The 17,563-nt window shown below is 55.4% G+C and overlaps 7 protein-coding genes across 7 annotated transcripts; 4 read left to right on the top strand and 3 right to left on the bottom strand.

The window, feature by feature from the left end:
- The first annotated feature begins 1,168 nt into the window (after positions 1-1,168).
- GGS23DRAFT_345734 (uncharacterized protein) lies at positions 1,169-1,750 on the top strand. The gene is made up of 2 exons (XM_051513092.1): positions 1,169-1,519; positions 1,580-1,750. The coding sequence occupies exons 1-2, from the start codon at positions 1,290-1,292 to the stop codon at positions 1,671-1,673; spliced, it is 324 nt and encodes a 107-aa protein (XP_051367665.1). The 5' UTR covers positions 1,169-1,289; the 3' UTR covers positions 1,674-1,750.
- A 903-nt stretch (positions 1,751-2,653) lies between these two features.
- Positions 2,654-3,451, top strand: GGS23DRAFT_600851 (ribonuclease H-like domain-containing protein; the record flags this gene model as incomplete). The annotated part of the gene is made up of 1 exon (XM_051519128.1): positions 2,654-3,451. One exon carries the CDS (start codon positions 2,654-2,656, stop codon positions 3,449-3,451), a length of 798 nt encoding a protein of 265 aa, XP_051367666.1.
- A 444-nt stretch (positions 3,452-3,895) lies between these two features.
- Positions 3,896-4,186, top strand: GGS23DRAFT_600852 (uncharacterized protein; the record flags this gene model as incomplete). The annotated part of the gene is made up of 2 exons (XM_051519129.1): positions 3,896-3,931; positions 3,998-4,186. The coding sequence occupies 2 exons, from the start codon at positions 3,896-3,898 to the stop codon at positions 4,184-4,186; spliced, it is 225 nt and encodes a 74-aa protein (XP_051367667.1).
- A 741-nt stretch (positions 4,187-4,927) lies between these two features.
- On the top strand, positions 4,928-5,404 carry GGS23DRAFT_600853 (uncharacterized protein; the record flags this gene model as incomplete). The annotated part of the gene is made up of 1 exon (XM_051519130.1): positions 4,928-5,404. The coding sequence occupies one exon, from the start codon at positions 4,928-4,930 to the stop codon at positions 5,402-5,404; it is 477 nt and encodes a 158-aa protein (XP_051367668.1).
- Positions 5,405-7,537: 2,133 nt separating this feature from the next.
- On the bottom strand, positions 7,538-8,764 carry GGS23DRAFT_345821 (NAD(P)-binding protein). The gene is made up of 2 exons (XM_051513096.1): positions 8,205-8,764; positions 7,538-8,133 (listed from the first exon to the last, which is right to left on the bottom strand). The coding sequence occupies exons 1-2, from the start codon at positions 8,493-8,495 to the stop codon at positions 7,639-7,641; spliced, it is 786 nt and encodes a 261-aa protein (XP_051367669.1). The 5' UTR covers positions 8,496-8,764; the 3' UTR covers positions 7,538-7,638.
- A 951-nt stretch (positions 8,765-9,715) lies between these two features.
- GGS23DRAFT_345776 (glycoside hydrolase family 18 protein) lies at positions 9,716-12,151 on the bottom strand. The gene is made up of 5 exons (XM_051513094.1): positions 11,793-12,151; positions 11,660-11,716; positions 11,586-11,599; positions 10,550-11,499; positions 9,716-10,473 (listed from the first exon to the last, which is right to left on the bottom strand). The coding sequence occupies exons 1-5, from the start codon at positions 11,902-11,904 to the stop codon at positions 10,383-10,385; spliced, it is 1,224 nt and encodes a 407-aa protein (XP_051367670.1). The 5' UTR covers positions 11,905-12,151; the 3' UTR covers positions 9,716-10,382.
- A 2,568-nt stretch (positions 12,152-14,719) lies between these two features.
- GGS23DRAFT_345771 (nucleolar GTP-binding protein) lies at positions 14,720-17,509 on the bottom strand. The gene is made up of 3 exons (XM_051513093.1): positions 16,649-17,509; positions 16,429-16,579; positions 14,720-16,065 (listed from the first exon to the last, which is right to left on the bottom strand). The coding sequence occupies exons 1-3, from the start codon at positions 17,353-17,355 to the stop codon at positions 15,151-15,153; spliced, it is 1,773 nt and encodes a 590-aa protein (XP_051367671.1). The 5' UTR covers positions 17,356-17,509; the 3' UTR covers positions 14,720-15,150.
- Between the last annotated feature and the right edge of the window lie 54 nt (positions 17,510-17,563).

The following is a 17,563-nucleotide window of genomic DNA, read 5'->3' on the forward strand; positions in this document are numbered from 1 at the left end:
AGCGGATATTACAATCAAGAAAAGGTGCAAACATACCTATTGGAAACCTACGATACATGAGCATACTAATACCTGTTGAGTACAAATCGAGCTAAGTTAAGACACGGAGGTAACGGGACGCCTTCATTGTTCTATTAAGAAGACGACGTCGTGCCAAGGGGGAACGTTAACCCGATGATAGTATCGAGAAAGCATCAACCTACTGTGATAACCGGGATAGCATTCGAGTGTCTAAGGCCAACCGAGCTCCAAGTCTTCTCGCCTTGTTAACATTCATTCCGCGGAGGAATTCGATAAATTCTCCTGGGCTCAACGGAAATAACTGAAACTCACGGCCATTCTGTGGAGTGTGTTAATATTATTAAAGCAGTCCCTGTTACACAGCTACTCTTGCCGGTCAGGGCAGATTGCCTAACCGCAATTCTAGCCTGTCCCCTCCAAAATTCGTTACCGTATCGAACGTAGTTCCACAGGCACATCGTGTGTCACCGAACAGACAACCGTCCTAGGTATTACCGGATGGTGTACGGGGATCGATACATGAAGCCGTTGTAACCCGTTCTCTTCTCACCGACTCTTCGTGGTTGTGTGTCGGGAATGCACTAGTCGAGGGTATATCTACTACTTAGTATGTGTATACATAGGATTGAACCCGGTGGATTCATACCATTACGTTTCGTAACCCACCAATTGGCTCTCAACTCGTTCCTGTGGAGGGCTTTCCGGATGGATGCCCCGAATGTTGTAATCTGCATAGACAACGATTATATACTCGTGGCAATGCTTCGCGAAATGGCGTTCATTACATGAATGCCGGCGGGAGAGATGCTCTCTTTAGGTATCGCCTCAACGCTCTTTTTACCTCTACCGACTTCCGCATCGAGCGACAAGGCGTCGAGACGTCGGAGCCTGTCGGTAGCCATGCCGAACGAGAATTCTCGGGTGTGGATCTCGAATTGTCGTCCCATCGAGCTTCCCGAACCGTCGCGGAACCCCGACGAGGGCCAGCCGTCTACAAGGGTTGACCTTATCAATACGAGATTTTGAGGGGAATCCCGTGAATGCAGATGTAACTCCACCACTGCTACTTACCCGCCCAGTCTTGGCCGTGAGATCAACACACGGATGGAAAGGGGTGGGATGCCTACCCACGACTCGTGGATTCGTGTATAAAAAGGCCGCCAGAAACCCGCGACGGAACAGACATTTGAGCCGGCTCAACAGCGGACATCTCTCTCCACCATCCCACACCCTCAGCTTTCGGACACGAAACACCCGAGAACTTCAAGATGCGTCTTCCTACCGTCACGGCCCTCGCTGCCATCTTCTCCCTCGGCGCTTCGAGCCCCACGCCCCAAGAGGAGCCCGAGGTCGATCTCTGCCTCCAGCGCAAGTTCCTGGGCGCCGAGCTGTGCCAGGACATCGACACTTCGTTCAGCAACGAAACCCTGCCGGCCCTCGGGTGGTACTGCTGCTGGTACCAGGGGCCGTTCGCCCCTCCGCCAGCCCTCCCCGTCTCGTAAGTTGTGTCAACAGGACCGCGCGTATCGACATATTTTGCTAACCTGTGAGCTGTCAGGGCCTGGCTGACTTTCGCGGAGGACGGATCGGTAGCCAACCGCTGTTTGACCAGAGGAATTTGCAAGGAGGGCCTGCCCGACGGCAGGTCCTAAGCGGCGAATGGGGTGGTTTGACGGGATAACACGACCCGAGGGATAGGCCGTGGAACGGATCACTAGTAAATTTATATCTACAATCCCGAGACTACGTGGTAGGAGCTCTCGCGAGTCGCCGACGCGGAGGGGTCCCTACTTGAAAGCAACACGGTTATCCCGGAAGCCTCTGAAAGAGATCTATGTTGCCATCGCAAGCTGTTTTCGCGTAATTCGCCGTACGAGAGGGCAGAGAGGTAGTACTGTGAGCAGATTCGCGGGTTAGGTACCTAAGGTAGAAGGTCCCCCTATATCCATGCCGCTCGCCCATCCATCCGCCCGATTAACGGGGTGCGCGATAGAGAGACAGGAGGTTGGCATCCCGCCGGATTCAGAGGAAGCAGGAAGAACTCCACGTAGGGCGAGAAGGTACTAGAAGTCTGGGGGTATTCGGAGGAGACGATGTCTTGTGAGAGTAGTAACGGAATCCAGGGGAGGAGGTTCGACGAAGAGGTACCTAGCAGGCAACAAAATTAGGGGAAGGGCATTTGGGTTATGTGGGTCGCGTACCTAAGAGAGGTATCTGGGCTGATATAAGGATATCCACGGCTGCAAGGAATACCTTACCTTACAAATGCCCTCCAATTGCATCAGCGCAAAGGTCCATGCGGTTAATGAAGGTAGTTAGGTAATAACTATTCACTTAAGGCCCGTCACAACCCATTGCCGTTTTCCCCTGCGCAATAACTTCGTACCGCATCCCACTCTGCGTGCAAATCCGTTCTCGTCAAAATCTTCTTTGCCCACCACACATCCCTCACGTGCCTCTGCCTACACCCCGGCACTTCTCTATATACCTACCTACCTACCTACCTACCTACGCAGCCACTCCGAGGCACGCCCTTCGCCAACAGGCTGTCCAGCCAGTGGATGAGACGCGCCCGACGAAGGGAAACAGAGGCCTCACGACCAATAGTCACCCCCTCCGTTCCCATTGCAAGATGATCAACACGAGGAAGGCTATGTCCTCGTTGTTGGGCGTCATTGAAACGTTGCCGCTGAGGCCTCCTTCGCTGTTCCTCGACATGGAGGGCCCGAATCTCGGTAGACGGGGTAGCATCTCGATCATGCAACTCTGTATCCCCAGAATTCGCAGCCCATTTCTCATCGACATCACCACGCTCGGCATGGATGCCTTCACCACCCCAGGACAGTCTGGGTCCACGTTAAAGGCCGTGCTGGAGTCCAAATACATCCCCAAGGTGATTTTTGACGTGCGGTCCGACTCTGACGCGCTCTACGCCCTTTACAACATCAAGCTCGCGGGCGTGGATGACTTGCAGCTGATGGAGTTGGGATCCCGCTCCAAGAATAGGACGACCGTCAATGGGTTATCCAAGTGCATCTCGGCCCATCTGACTCTGGATGATGACGAGATGGAACATATCAAGGCCGTCAAGCTCCAAGGGGCCAAGCTTTTTGCCCCGGAACTAGGGGGGAACTACGAAGTCTTTAACGAGCGTCCCCTCCCCAAGGCCATCCAGGAGTACTGCGAGCTGGACGTCCGGTACCTGTCCCGACTGTGGGACCACTACCACAAAAAACTTTCGCCGATGTGGAAGTTGATAGTGGCGGAGGAAACGGAGAGGAGAATCGCCTTGACCCAGACGGAAGACTTCGACGGGTATAGCCCGGAACTGGCTAATGCACCGCCAGGCTGGGGTAACAGGTCTCGTAGGATACATCCATCGCTTTCTAAAACGTCGGAAAAGTGGAAGATTATCAAAGATCCGCGATGATAGGACAAACACAAAGTACCACGATGGGAGCGACACACACACGGCTGTAAGAGGGGTTATATACCTACCTACATGGTCGGCCGCGGATTGTCGAAGGCTCGCGGTCGATACCCATGTTGTTTTCCTTGATACAGCTCTTTAATGCATCCTTGCTCTGCATAGAGATACCTGCCTTACGTACAACGTAGGTACTTTGTAAATAAATGTCAAACATGGCTCTGCCTATCGGTACCTGTGCACAGCTTTTTTAAAGAAAAAAAAAGTACCTGTTGACATCTCCGCCACAATGTGGCTGGTGTCCAGGAGGCTGGTTAAGTAGGCAAATTCGTCGGTGGGGTCTTGTTTTTCTCTTCCGTCTTCTCCTTTTCCTCTGCCCAGCATGGGAACCTTCTGAATGCGGGACATTCCCCATCTGTTTGCTCTATCATCGCCGACACCTTCGCCATGACGGCAGCTCCTAAGCCTAGTAGGCTCCGGGTTGTCAGACCCCGGCCGGTTGCGCAGCGCGGCCAACAGCCTCCCCGATCTGCTGCGATGGCCGCTAAGAGAATCGACCCTAGCAGTCCGGAGTATAGGGCAGCTGCGCGCAAGTACACGGCCTTCTTGATCGCCATGCCCATCTTCCTCGTGACCTCGTGGGCGCTGTTCAACCGGCTCGCTCTCGGCGCCCAAGTCAAAACGCTACCCCGAGAGCCGGCACCGGCAGCTTCGAGCACGGCAGAGAACGGAGGATGAGGTCACAAAAGATAGCCCCGAGTCTCTCTCTACCAAACCTGCTTGGGGTCGTGTCACGCCTCCATTGAGGTCCCAAGATAGCACGAACGATAGCCGCTACACCTGACAATGTGAAGCTCGTGAACAAGGGCCGCCGAGGGTTGCTATGGTGGCTTTGTATCGGTCGGACAGATTCGCAGCTATTAAAGGGTAGCCTTTGTCGTGAGAGGAAAAAAAATAAACACGAATGGGCTCTCCGGGTCTCGAAAGATACTTGACGTCCCCCGTCACAATGCCAGGTGGTGTGGCTTGAATACACGCAGCGACTTCTTCCCAACTTGCTCCGTGGACTCAATACTGGTACTGTCCGCCGGCATTTCACCAGCTAGACATGACGGCCTATTTCATACGAAGGTTGCCGTATTATTCGGGCATGGATCTGTCTGCTTGCCGCCTTTCATCTACCTACCTTACGTTCGACATTGTGACATTGTTCGAGTCACGCGCTTCTCGTTGTTTTTCTTACCTCGCCAAGTCGAAAGAGGCTTTCCGCGCCCTTTGTGGCATTATCGTGAAAGAGGCTTATTTCGCCAGCTTCGCCTCCAGGTCCTTACAATACTATTGATTCTTATAAAATCGTCACCTCGCTTCTCCGTGAAGTAGTATTTGCTCCCCCTTCCGGCAACAACAGCAACAGCAAGAACAACAACAACGATAAGTAAATCTACGATTAACCACCAAGCAACGATCATTGCAGAAACCATGAAGGCTATCGCAGCTGCTCTCGTATTCATCCCCATCCTCACCGGCGTCGACGCCATGGGGCTTGCCCAGATTTTCAAGAACGGCTTGGGAAACTCGGATTGTAGCGACATCCACCTGACGGATCGGTACACGCTGCACGCCATATGCAAGGATCCGGAACACAGAAATTACAAGGAGTTCAGCCTCGACCTCAACGCGTGCTACGCCAACTATCTCGGCACGCTGAACCGCGTCGACGGCGGCGGCGGCTTCGGCGCGTCGTGCAGCCCCTGCTCCATGTCCGGCACGAACCTGACGTGCGAGTGCGCGATCGACGGCAGCGGCGCCACCAGGCACACCGAGGTCGACCTCGGCGGCTGGAGGGCCGTCCAGGTGGCCAACGGCCAGCTGAGCTGCTCCAACATGGACTCGTTCGACGTGGAGCCGGGGGAGAAGAGGGCCGTGACCAAGGAAGCCCAGTTCTTCGTCGCTTAAGCGACCGCGCCTGAGGCACTGGGGGTGTGGTTGAGCTATATATAGACTTGACGATATTAGATAGGATTTGATATTTAGTAATCGATGCGGTACCCTTGAGATACGAGACGGGTATAAGAAACGTTCTGCGCTGATGATCGTGATACGCGTCCGTGGACAGTCCCTGGGCCGAAGAACAGGAGCCACCAGCAAGCATCCCTACGCCAGGTCGGGTGATCTGAGGACGACGGCCAGGAATCACCACACCTACTCCCCGTATAGGGACCCCTCAAGGATCAGGGTGTGGTCCTCAACACGAGCCTAGGGAGTTTTGTAGCAGGTTTTAAAGGGTGCCCAGCATGCCCCTATGAAGCGATGGGGGCTAACGATATATATGTTATCACCCACGCAGTCACATACGCCGCTTGGCTATCTAAATAGCAAGAACAGCAGTATAGAAATATTTAGTCATAGACACACGCAAACGTCCCATATATACTCGGTCAACTCTGTAATATTCCTGAATTCTCGTACGCCAGTCTTAGCACAGCAGTTTCTGTAGGTAATACCCACGGACCTATCACATACCTACCTACCTGCCCGCCCTACGGCAGTACCTCTCAGTCGCACGTTCACCAATTAATTACCCCTATCCGACCCTCTACCTCCTTTTTTTTTCTCTTCTTCTTCTTCTTCTTCTTCTTCTTTTCTTTTCCTTTCTCTCCCTCCCACTCTCTCCATAGCCAACCTCTCTTCCTTCTCCCACCCCCTTTCCACCTCCCGCACTCGACTCGCGCCCCTCACTTACGCGCGGCGCCGCCGCCGCCGAAGCGCCAGCACCGGCCGCACACGATGAGCAGGGCGACGAGCGCGAGCACGCCGACGGCGCCGCCGAGGACGCCGCCGATCAGCGCGCCGTCGACCGTCGTCCCCGCGGCCGGCGGCGGCGAGTCCTCGCGCCGCGCGAGCGGAGCCGGCGCGGCCAGCGCGGGCGCCGCGAGGAGCGTGGTGCAGAGGATGAGCGCGGCGGTGGACATGGTGGAGACGGGTGGTGGTGAGGGTCTGAAGGTAGGCTATCTAGTGATGCTGCTGCTGGTGGTTGTGAGGGCGCGTGCGGTGGGGGACTGGCTTCTGAGATGTCCGGACGCACGGATGAGTAGGTAGGTAGGTAGGCAGGCAGGTATATAAGCGCGTTGGCTGGGTTCGCGACAAAGCGATTGTAGTCCAGGCCTTTCTGCCCGCAGACAAAGCTGGTTCTGGTGGGAGCTCGCAAGGACTACCTAGTAGTCGATGCGAAGTCCTTCTCAATCCCCTCCGACAAAGGATTTCGCCTTTATAGCTACGGATCTACATATTCCTTGTCCGCGTAGTCACGCCTCTACCTGGTGTACTAACCAGGGTCGACGGCGTAGGTACTGACGAGGGTTGGGTTGACGGACGCGCTCTGGGTTTGTGGGGAATAATTACCTCGTTGGATTCAACGTACGCCCCCTTCCTTCCTGAGTGGTCTGGAGCCTCCTCTCCTTCGATCATACACACCGTACATGCCTCAACCTCACCTCTTTGTTGGTCAAGCGCTACTTCAGACGCCGCCAGCCAAAGACTGTCACTCACACGTTGCCCTACTCATTGTCTTCGGTCATCCGAATATATGATAATAAAAGCATTGTTTGTTGGAATATACCCATCGCCGAGGAACATGTCTCATACTTAATCAATGGGAGTCCTCGTCACGTCCTCGCCCAACCCCATGTATTCTCGCTCACGGAACTCGGGGGTCGTATTTTATCTGGTGTACTAAGGGGTAAGCCTAAGTAAGTGCCAACACGTACCTACGATCAACATCCCAAGTAAGCAGGGCGTCGATCGGCTCCTTATTTCACACCAACGCCGCCATGCATCCGAGATCAGCGTTATCTGACGGCACGATCCTTGCCATCGCGGTCGTGGCCATGCTGGCGACGCTGAAGCTCGTCATCCTCGTCGTCCTAGCGGGCGCCTTTTACGAGCGCCGACGCGTGGCGCTGGCGATTAAATACCACAGGAGTAGCTGAGCTACCGTACGTCAGGGTAGGATTCCGGGGTAGGTAATAGGAATACTAGAACGTTTCAGCAGGTATACGGCAAGACGTTAGCCGCCCATGCTCCATTGTGAACCGCGTAACTACTGGTCTAATTCCTAGCTGTGACTAGTTATAGTTGTAAGTCGGGCCCGTAGGGCGCAGATCGACGCCGAGCTCCCCACTTGTGCACTACTAGAAGAACGGTTCGCCTTCAGCGCAGTCGACCCCTTCCTCGACGCACCGCTTCACGGCGGCCTCGGGGTCCTCGTCGCCGTCGAGCATGTCGAGCCAGGAGTTCTTGACGTTCGGGGCGTCGAGCAGCAGGGCGGTGAGGTGGGCGACGGAGGCGCGGCTCGAGGTGCCGCTGGCGACGGGCAGCTTGCCGAGGCCGACCTTGCCGACCGGCTCGGTGGTCAGCCGGCCGGGGCGCAGGCAGATGCCGGCGAAGTCGGGCCTCTTCTTGCCCTCGACGTACAGCACCTCGTCGGCGGCCACCTTGGCCTCGTAGTACCTCTGCAGCGCCTTGCGCGACGTCGCCAGCTGCTGCTGCCAGATCTCCTCGCTCCACCACGCCGGCCGCGCCAGCCGCGATCCCAGGAACGAGATCATGACGAACTTGGTGACCGACGGCGTCGCTACGGACGCGCGGATGAAGTGGATCGCTGCGTCGCGGTCGATCTTGTACGTCTGGTCGGGGGGTCGTTCGTCAGCGACGATCACGCCGAGAGGGGGAGGTGGAGGGGGTTGAGGGCCAGTACCCGCTCGGGTGCGCCCTTCCCGCCGGCGCCGGCGCTCCAGACGACGTAGTCCGGCTTCACCTCGTCTATGAGGGACTTGGCTTGGGCGTCGCTCGTGACCTCCTCCAAGCTCCGTACCAGCACGTTCAACTTCCCGCCGAGGCCGTCGCCGAGCTTCTGCAGGTTCGCCACCTGGGCGGGGTCGCGGATGATGCTGGTGACATTCCACGACCGCTGGAGAAGCAATGGGGTGAGGAGCTGGGCGATCTTGCCGTTGCCGCCGAGCAGGAGGACGTTGTGGAGGGAAGCCATGACTTTTTCTTGATTTTTAATTTGTTTTGTCTTGTTTTGCTGGGATTCCTCGTTTCGCCGATGAGCTGCGGACGTGTGCTGTCAGGAGGACAGAATGCTTCCCGAGGCGAGAGGGATGCCGGATGGGCGGGCATCGCTTCTGTAACCACGGTGCGCTCGTTGCGTGCCTACGTCATGGGCTTACAAAGAAAAATAAGAAATCCCCCACCTCTCCCCCCAATATTTTCTCCCTCGCATATTGAAACCACCAAGCTGGGAGAGACACTACGTACAAATGCGCAGTGCAAGCTACAAATGCCCGTCATATGTCTAGGAATGTCTTGGGCTCTTGTTGTGGGTACAGTACGGCTTGCTTCCTGTCTCGCTTGTGCATACCGTACCTATTTATCTCCGAGAGGCGTCATCTGAGGTCGGCGTTAAGGCCTGCGTGATTCCGCCTACTGACCTGGAGGACAGGCCCGGACGCTTCCAGTCACCGGTTTGCGTTCGCTTCTTCCACCGTCATTACTGATAAATTAAGAACCCCCCCAATACATGCCTACATGACTTCTCTCGCGACCGTTCCCGTGTAAGAGACACGCGGGACGAGATCAACAGCCACGACATCCACGGATAAGGCACTCGGGACGTATCGAGCAGGCCTGATACCCCCCCTCCTTAAGGTGATGGAGTTGCCGGAGCTCACGCGAAAGAGAAAACCGCTCTGCTGACACGAACTGCTCGGATCCAGCGAGGTGGTAACAATAGACGGGGCGATAGCAGAGTTGTATTCGGGAGAGGCATCCTCCTGCCTGCTGCATTTGCGTGCGCGTCTCCCGAACCACGGGATCGCCTCGATGACGAGCCTATTCCCCTCTACTACTACCTTAACACGTGTTGATATATGTTCAATGGCTGCCCTAGCACTCGTCCCCCAATTCTCTCTGGTACTGTCACGGATATGAACTGGCCCATCGCTAAAGGAGGTCGTAGACGTAGGAAATGGCATGAAAGGCGAGACTTGAGCTCGGAAAGGCCACAGGAGAGTTGCAATACCATTAATACTATTTCCTCCTCGGGTTCCTGGTGTATAACGCGATGGTAGGCCCCTCGACGCGGGCAGCCCTGGTCGAGCCATAAATCGGCGGTCGTCATCACAGATCCGGGGCGCTTTCGCTAAGATGGCGAGCGGCCTCTGCCACGAGTCCAAATAAACCACCCTCGCTTCAGCCCGAGTCGAGCATCAGCTCAGCGTATCGGCGTCTATGCCATCGAGATGAACATTGTAGGAGAGATAATAACAACCATATCGATGATAAGGTGTAGAAAATGGGCTAAATTTACCCTCTAGTACCTAAGAGCCCATACCTAGCTAAAAGATGCATACAAGGGTAATATCTGTGAAAACAGAGGGTATAGCGAACGCTCATATACTCGCACACTGCTCTGAAGATATAAAGTAACCGTATTGCGAATCCGGGCCGTGACTTCAGCCATTTCGGCTGTTCGCAGCTCCACGAGCAGCCGAGCCTATTCACGAAACGAGCACACAACTCCACCGATTCGCGGGCCGATTGTAGCGATAAATGCTGTGTTGAACTGACAGTAAATGTACACGAACCTTTGGCCCGGCACCTCGAGAAGTTCTCCCATATATACAGGTCCCCCTCGATCTAATGCTGCGCCGGACGGCAACTAATATATACTTGCGAAGCGTAGACAACCTGGAACACCGCAAACCCCCGACTATGGACTGACGTAGAAAGAATGAGAAGAAGAAGGAAAAAAGAACGGAGCAAAGGTTAGAAGATAGCTATATGCTCGTAACCATTGCCCCCTCTTTGGTCGCGCAGCCAACCGCCACCTTGTCGTCCTCGGTGGTTCGGATGCCCGTCGGTGGCGATGCGTCTATCGGCACGAAGACCACCAGTCGCCCTGTTTGACGCAGGTGTAGGGCGGCTCGCACTCGGTAGAGCCGGTGTAGCCAATGCCTCCGCATCTGCTTCGCGTTAGACCGGTGTACTCGAGAGGACAGCAGGGGAGAGGGCAGCGAGAAAACAGAAGGGTCTACTTACTGGCCCCACTGAGGCACCGAGGTAGTTCCGGGGGGGATAGCCGTCGTGGTCGTGGTGGTCGTGGTGGTCGTGGTGATCGTGGTGATCGTGGTGGTCGACGTGGTCAGGGTCGACGTCGGCGCGGGGGTGCCGGGGCTGCTGGGGCTGCCGCCGCTAGATCCGGTCAGGGCGCTGTAGACGCCGTCGAGGAAGCCGCTGTTCTGGTACAGCTGCGACATGTCCCACATCATGACGCCGCCGAAGCTCGAGAACTGCTTCGAGTACTCGATGATTGGGGCGAGGGACGAGGCCGGCTGGTAGCCGCCGCCACCACCCGAGTTGGCCGGCACGCCGAGGAAGATCTTGGCGTTCTTGTTGAGGCTCGTCTGCTTCGCCCACGTGTCCCACGTGTCCATGTTGAAGTTGTACTGCGCCGAGGCCCCGGGCACGAACGACTGCACGCCGCAGTAGTTGTTGTAGAACTGGATCATGATGAAGTCGAACGAGGTCGCCCCGTTGAGCATGTCGTTCATCGCGTGGTCCGGGTAAGGGCACTGCGGCGCCGCCGACAGGTAGTACTTCTTGCTCGTGTCGGCGTCCATCAGCGAGCGCAGCTTCGTCGCGAACGGCACGAAGTTCTGCGTCGTTGCCTCAAAGTCGAAGTCGAATCCGTCGACGACCGCCGAGCGGAATGGCCGGTTCGGTGCGCTCGTGTCCGGGCCGAACAGCGACCAGACCGTCTCGGCGGAGCTCTCAGCCGACGCCGCGTCCGGGAAGCCGCCCTCAGTGTAGGTCGCGCCGCCGATCGAGACGAGGATCGTCTTCCCCAGAGACTGGCAGGTCTTGATGTCCTCTTCGATCTCGGGGCAGTTGAGCAGCTGAGTACCGGCATATACCGTGCACTTGTCGCCCGCGTTGGCGAAGTTCGTGATGGGCGTCCGGATGCCATTCATGAAAGCCAGCGGGATGATCTACAACATAGCCACCATGGTTAGCGGGGGTCAGAGCCGACCAGCTTTTCTCCTTCCCCTTCTGACGCATCTCTCTCGCGACTCACGTTTATCTTGCTGGCTGTAACGCGGGATATTAGCAGGCGAGTACTATGACGCAGGGGGGGTCGGGAGAACTTACTAGAGCAGTACGTGCTCAGCCTCTCCTGCGAGGACTGCTGGCCGTACGAATTCTGGCCTGTTATTATTAGTATTAGTATCTTAGCCTGAATTCGAGGGCGGCGACACTAGTTTCATGCGCAGCATGAACATACCCCAGTACACGGCAATATTGCTCTGCGAGCCGGCATCGTAGCCGGCGAGGACGGACGGGATGAGTGCAAGGGTGCTGGCGACGGACGCCAGGGTAAGCTTGGTAGAGGCCATGTTGGAATCGGTGCTCTTGATGCTCGACCGGAGGGGGCTGGTCTTGGGAAGGGATAGTCGTCAAGTTGGAGCGAGGACAACGCATACTTATATAGACGATAGCCGACATCTACGGCCTCTCTCGCCCTCTCCCTCCCTTCATTTCTCCCCTTCCTCGTGGGCCCCCGGTGGTTGTCCCAGCGTTACAAACCCGGAGATACAAGCCCGGGACCACCGGCCTGCCATGAGATGACAACTTCCCTCGTGCAACCCAACCCATGACAAACCGCCATTGTATCCTCGCTTCGCTCTTCGATAGATGTCAAGTGGCTTGAGGTAACGGTAAGATGGGGGAAACCACTGCACCGAGCACCGACACGTAGGAGAGCGGCCGCTAGCGGGTCGGGTCCAGATCGAGTCACCGGAGATTTACCTGCCAACCATCTGCCGCGCTGGTTCTAGCAGATGATCGGGCTGCCAGATCCACGCGGCCTGGCCTGCTCGCACAAAAGGAGAGCTTCGCAGCGATGAGATCGGCAGGGGCGCACGTGCGGGCCGTCTGTCTTCCTCTGCCACTCTCGGATGGAAGCTGGGAGGACCTGGTGGTAGAAAAGGGGGAGGCCAAGGAGAGGGGCCACCTTGCTCCTCTTTCTCGGGTACCACCCCGGTCGGAAACGAGCGGCGGCGTTAAGCTGCCATATTCGGATGTTGAGCCTGTGAATGTCTCTCCTCCTCCCGCTGGCACGTAACCAGGTTTCCAAGCCTACGGCCGCACAAATGCCACCCGTGTCAGACATCACTGCGGCTCCGATCAATGGGATATCGACACACGAGTACCACGACGCCTGCCGTTTGATTTGCGCCACCTTTTTGCAACATCACAAGAGCGATAAGGCTCGTCCGCTCTCTTCGCTAGGGACGGGGTCACCTCTCAGCAGGTCACGCATCGTGATAGTGCCCCAGATTCCCCAGCTTCCTCATTCGGATTAGAGGTCGCGAACCGGCAAATAGGACACTCGCGTTCGTCGCTTCGCCTTGCAATCACTTAAAAAGGGGGGGGTCGACAGGGCTCATGCGCGTCATTGCAACCTCGATAAAATAAATTCCCTGTTGACGACGTCTTCGGCACGCTTTGCTTGTGATGCCGCCCGAGTCGAGAAAGAACCCGGGTTGAGCGCGACACATGCCCACTCATTTCGCCTAGCGGTCCAAGGGGGTGGGATGCGGTCATATGAGGTGGGAATAGGTTCGCGTCCCATGCAACGATCCCCTCCTACAGGCGCCCGGGCCACCGCGTGGCCGGTATATATCATCGTGGGCTAGCCCCCACTGCTTCCCCGTATCTAGGGATCGAGTGCCGCCCGCTAGCGATAGGGCCAGGGAGCCGAAGACGGCTCCCGCTCGGGGGCTGCAACGTTACCACCACGGCAAACTTGTGAGATTCCATATCGCGGAGGAGACCTGGTTAACTTTAGTTATGTGAGGACGTCCATGGAGAAGAACGCATAAGCAGGAAGACCTCCCGCCGGAATCGAGGGAAATCGAGGGAATCGCATGGCGCCGAGCCAGAGAGAGGTCGGTGCGAAGGGGGACTCTTCGCTCGGTTAAGCGCTAGTTTAGAAAATACTCCCTGCCGGTCGGTCGAGGCCATTGTCGCCTCTCCAAGGAATGTTATCATACGCGTGGCCTCATTGCAACTTCATTCCAATCGTGTAGACAACTGCATGCGAAATCCACAGCCTTGAACATCATCTTTCCAGTAGTGCCTCCTCTATGGTCACAACGCAGCTGTCTTCTCGAGTATTCGCAGTCTTTTCGTGCATCTCGCAATCGGGACCCGAAGTTGGACCAAGGCTTCGCCTGGTGGACGCGACGATAGCGGTGGTCTATGAGGCGCCCGGCGCTTATCACGGATGGCGTCCTACAATGCCATTATCCCTGGAGGATTCAACCCCCTGCATATTCCGGTAGTAAAGGCTAGCAACCCTCCACGATCAAATACACTCGACCGCGTGGGTGGTGATATCGGCGGGCTCTGAACAAGTATCCTCATGATCATGCGAGTTTGGACACGTTCACACCCATCGGTAAGCCCGACGTTGTACTTCGAAAGGGTGACTTAACTGCTCGCCTCTGAATAATATCGAGAGGTAGGTAACCTTGCACTGAGGGCCATAAGGATGGCCGCCCACTAGCCATAACATGTTCCATCGGGTCTTCTAACGGCCTCGATCAGGGAGTGATGCAGATCTTGGATCCCGAGTATCTGCCCATTGCAGAGTCAAGTCGATAAGCTAATCCTAGAATCGCAATTGATAGTTGGTATCGGCAACGTGATGCTACGTACGGCGAGTGTGTTTCGTTCAGGACTAATGGCTGATATGTCGAAAGGCTCGCCCGTATCATAGGCCTGACTTACACTCAAGATAACATCAAAAGACTTGCTATTCATCCCATGTCGTTCGGCGTCGACTTCAGCCTCATTCTGCTTCTGCCTGCTTCCTGCAATGCCTCGAGAATGTCTCGGGATTAGTTATCTGTCACTAAAACAGCGTAGGGAGCGATTAGTTTCTGTATTGTCGATATAGTCACACCCATAAATCCGTATACTGAGATGTTGAAAAACAAGACGCATTTATTTCGTCGCAGTGACCATCAAACACCGTAGATAATGAATTTATTTCGCATTCGTATCGAGTTATCATGGTGACATTAGAGCTGTCAGACCGTCTTTGACCGCCACTCAACTTGAAGGGCGCTCAGCGTTTTGGCCCATTGGGTATTGAGTCTATTGACGAAGGGATAAGTGGCGGTTATACCGCATCTCCGTAGAGAGCAACGCATATTCGATTCACGACATGCCGTCGCAAAGAAGCCATACGTGTATATGCCTATGCTTCTAAATGGGGTGGGGACGAGGGGGTCTCAACATCTCCGCACTGTAAATCTGCTGCACACTCCATATATCTCGACGAGACTTGAGCGGCTTGAAATGCCTCGGTATATGTCGAATACCCCCCGGCGTCGGCATCGCAGTGCGGGATTCGGGGCCGCCCTTATGTGGTCGTCGATGATCCGTATCTATAATGCCGTCTTCAGGCACCAGTGTTAAAGCGGCGAAATGCGAATGCAAACACGCCGGTCCGCTAACCACGCCGTCCTACTCCGGGTCCGATGCAAACACGCCGATTCTAGGCCTCGCTTAAATGGAGACGGCAGCCAACCCTTTGGTTTTTTTTTTTACCAAGCCTCTCTAGGGGCGGTTTTTCACTCGCCTCCTTCGTCGTCGCTCTCATCAATATCGCTCAGCTCATCCAGGGGTATCATATCGTCCTCATCGCTTGCCACGACATCGTCTTCATCCTCGGACGTCGGCTGGCTACCATCACTAAAGCCTTCAAAGTCTTTTTTCTCTCCTCTACTCACACTCCCCTCCTCTTCTTCCTCTGGTGCGGACGTAGCGATTGATGGCGCTATCGACGTATCAGGAACGCTCTCTAGGTCGTCCCTCTTTCGCTTTTTCGACATCTCCCCGAGTCGGCCTTCGCGGCCTTCCATACCCGCCCCATTATCCCCTTCGGTAACCGGAGCCGGCGTAAACCAGGGGATCTTGCCGCGCATGAAGTCTTTCAACACCATTTTCGCAACCCCATCGACGTCCGGCTCTCCACCCTTCAGCAAACGACCGCCCTTTCGGGCCAAAAGCTCGAGGAAGTGTATGTGATCTTCCCATCCCGTTAATTCGTAGGTGCGCTCCATGTGGTGTTTCTTGACTTTTGCCAATAGCGCCGGTATGTACTGCTCTGGGTTCTCCACCATCTCGACACGAACGACGCCGCGAAGCAAGATATCCTCAGGCGTGTCGTTCTGATTAGGGGGGACGACACCAGGACAATCCACCATGAAGATTCGTTTCGTTAACGTAACATACTGCCAGACCTTGGTCTCGCCCGGAATGGGGGCTACCTTAGCGACTTTCTTCTTCCGTAATGTATTGATGATAGATGATTTTCCGACGTTAGGATACCCTATCAAGCCGACTGATATCTGCTTGCGATCTGAGTGCAAGGACGAAAATTGGCGAAGAAGTTGGATTAGTGAGCCTTTTCCAAAGGGATTCGTTATGCTCGAATGGAAGGCAAGAGTCGGGTACTCTGCGGAGAGGTTGCGGACCCAGGCAGCCTTGATTACGGTTAGTATACTGACAAACGAATAGTCATCCAATTGGCAGAATGCGAATTTGGGGGATGGTATGTATGAATCACTACTAAGAAATCTACCACGGGCCACCCAAAACGGGTAGAGATAGATCTCAACTCAGACGAAACATGGCCCAACTCATGACGAAGTCCCAAAACGGGACCCAGTCAGCTTCCTGCCCGAAGGCATGGAAACAGCGAGATTAGAGGTTTAATCTCCCAACGCCGTAACGGATAAACTTCTCACTGAAAGAAGAGAAAGTACCCTGACAAAAAACATTGGGGACGGAGGGAAAAAAAAAGAAAACGGATATGGAATACGTAAGAAGATGAGGTAGGAACTTACGGCCACGCTCGTTGGAACTAGATCCGTCTTGTTAAGGACGAAGATGAGGTGCTTATGCGGCGCCTCCTCTCTCAGATATTTCTCCACGCTCCGACAACGGGTACCGAGAGGATCGCGGGCGTCGAGTACGTGGATGACAACGTCCGAGGCGCTATTCTCAGTTAGTACTCGAGTAGATGGAAAAGCGTAGACATTGGTGCAGGGCGGCAGATGCACGTACTCGAGAACCTTATAGAGCTCATTAAAAATCCTCTTACTCTTCCCCTTAGAGAAGATAGGCTCGATAGCCACAGTGAGAGCGTCCTCTTCAGCAGGTCGACTCTCGCTAGCCCCCTCGAGATCCACTCCCGAGTTTCCGCTCAACAGCTTCGCCTGCTCAAGACGATCCTTGTACACGTCCATGCTCTTCTCAGTGTCTTCAGCAAGGTCCACCAGATTGCTCACGTCCAGCTTGACCCTCTTGCGCTGAGCCTTAGGGCCGAAGGCGTCGGAGAAGGGCGAGCTCTCGATGGCCATCTTCGCCTTGTGCTGCTTCAGGCCGTTCTTCGTGTCCGAGTTATCCCTTATCAAAGACATGGGCAGCTTGTTTGACTTGAGGAGGACTTGGTAGGGGTCGTTAGCCTTCTCGGCCATGGCGTCGCGGAAGGCCGTGAGGGCATCCTGGGAGATGACGCGGGTGTTGGTAAACCATCGCCTGTTCGGCTCGACCCTCGCCGAAGGAATGTCTCTCGATTGGTACTTGGCAGCCTGGACGATCTTCCCGTCGGCGTTGCGTCTCGGCTTGGCTCCATCCTTCCGAATGTTCAGGGCTTTGACTCGCGCGGCAGAGCGATAGAAGTTCTCGCCCTTGACCTTGATATTATTCATGCCATCCGAGGTTTTGCCCTCGCGGATTTTCCGGTTGCGCTCCTTCTTACCGGTCCCCATGGCGCCGGAATTACGATTGAATCCGGGGGCCGGAGGGGGGTTGGGCGGAAGGAAGTTGGTATTACCGTCGGCGAAAGCGCATATAAGTGAGGGATCCGGGAATTGGCAGATGAAGGAAGAGAGATGCTGGAAAAAAGCGAAGGTGGGACCTTTTTTTCACTCGAAATATTCTGCCGTCCATGACCGCCGATGGATTTGACTGACCGCT

This window comes from Durotheca rogersii, assembly GCF_024521655.1.
Source record: "Durotheca rogersii strain YMJ 92031201 chromosome Unknown GGS23scaffold_39, whole genome shotgun sequence".
In the NCBI taxonomy this organism is placed as follows: domain Eukaryota; kingdom Fungi; phylum Ascomycota; class Sordariomycetes; order Xylariales; family Xylariaceae; genus Durotheca; species Durotheca rogersii.

Bases quoted from the DNA above. Each gene is read 5' to 3' on its own strand.
- GGS23DRAFT_345734 (XM_051513092.1), top strand. From the start codon at position 1,290: ATGCGTCTTCCTACCGTCACGGCCCTCGCTGCCATCTTCTCCCTCGGC. The intron at 1,520-1,579 runs GTAAGTTGTGTC...GTGAGCTGTCAG, and splicing joins CCGCCAGCCCTCCCCGTCTC to GGCCTGGCTGACTTTCGCGG.
- GGS23DRAFT_345821 (XM_051513096.1), bottom strand. From the start codon at position 8,495: ATGGCTTCCCTCCACAACGTCCTCCTGCTCGGCGGCAACGGCAAGATC. The intron at 8,134-8,204 runs GTACTGGCCCTC...CCCCCCGACCAG, and splicing joins GGAAGGGCGCACCCGAGCGG to ACGTACAAGATCGACCGCGA.
- GGS23DRAFT_345776 (XM_051513094.1), bottom strand. From the start codon at position 11,904: ATGGCCTCTACCAAGCTTACCCTGGCGTCCGTCGCCAGCACCCTTGCA. The intron at 11,717-11,792 runs GTATGTTCATGC...TAATAATAACAG, and splicing joins CAATATTGCCGTGTACTGGG to GCCAGAATTCGTACGGCCAG. The intron at 10,474-10,549 runs GTAAGTAGACCC...AACGCGAAGCAG, and splicing joins TCGGTGCCTCAGTGGGGCCA to ATGCGGAGGCATTGGCTACA.
- GGS23DRAFT_345771 (XM_051513093.1), bottom strand. From the start codon at position 17,355: ATGGGGACCGGTAAGAAGGAGCGCAACCGGAAAATCCGCGAGGGCAAA. The intron at 16,580-16,648 runs GTACGTGCATCT...AACTGAGAATAG, and splicing joins GAGCTCTATAAGGTTCTCGA to CGCCTCGGACGTTGTCATCC. The intron at 16,066-16,428 runs GTAAGTTCCTAC...ACCGTAATCAAG, and splicing joins TAGTTCCAACGAGCGTGGCC to GCTGCCTGGGTCCGCAACCT.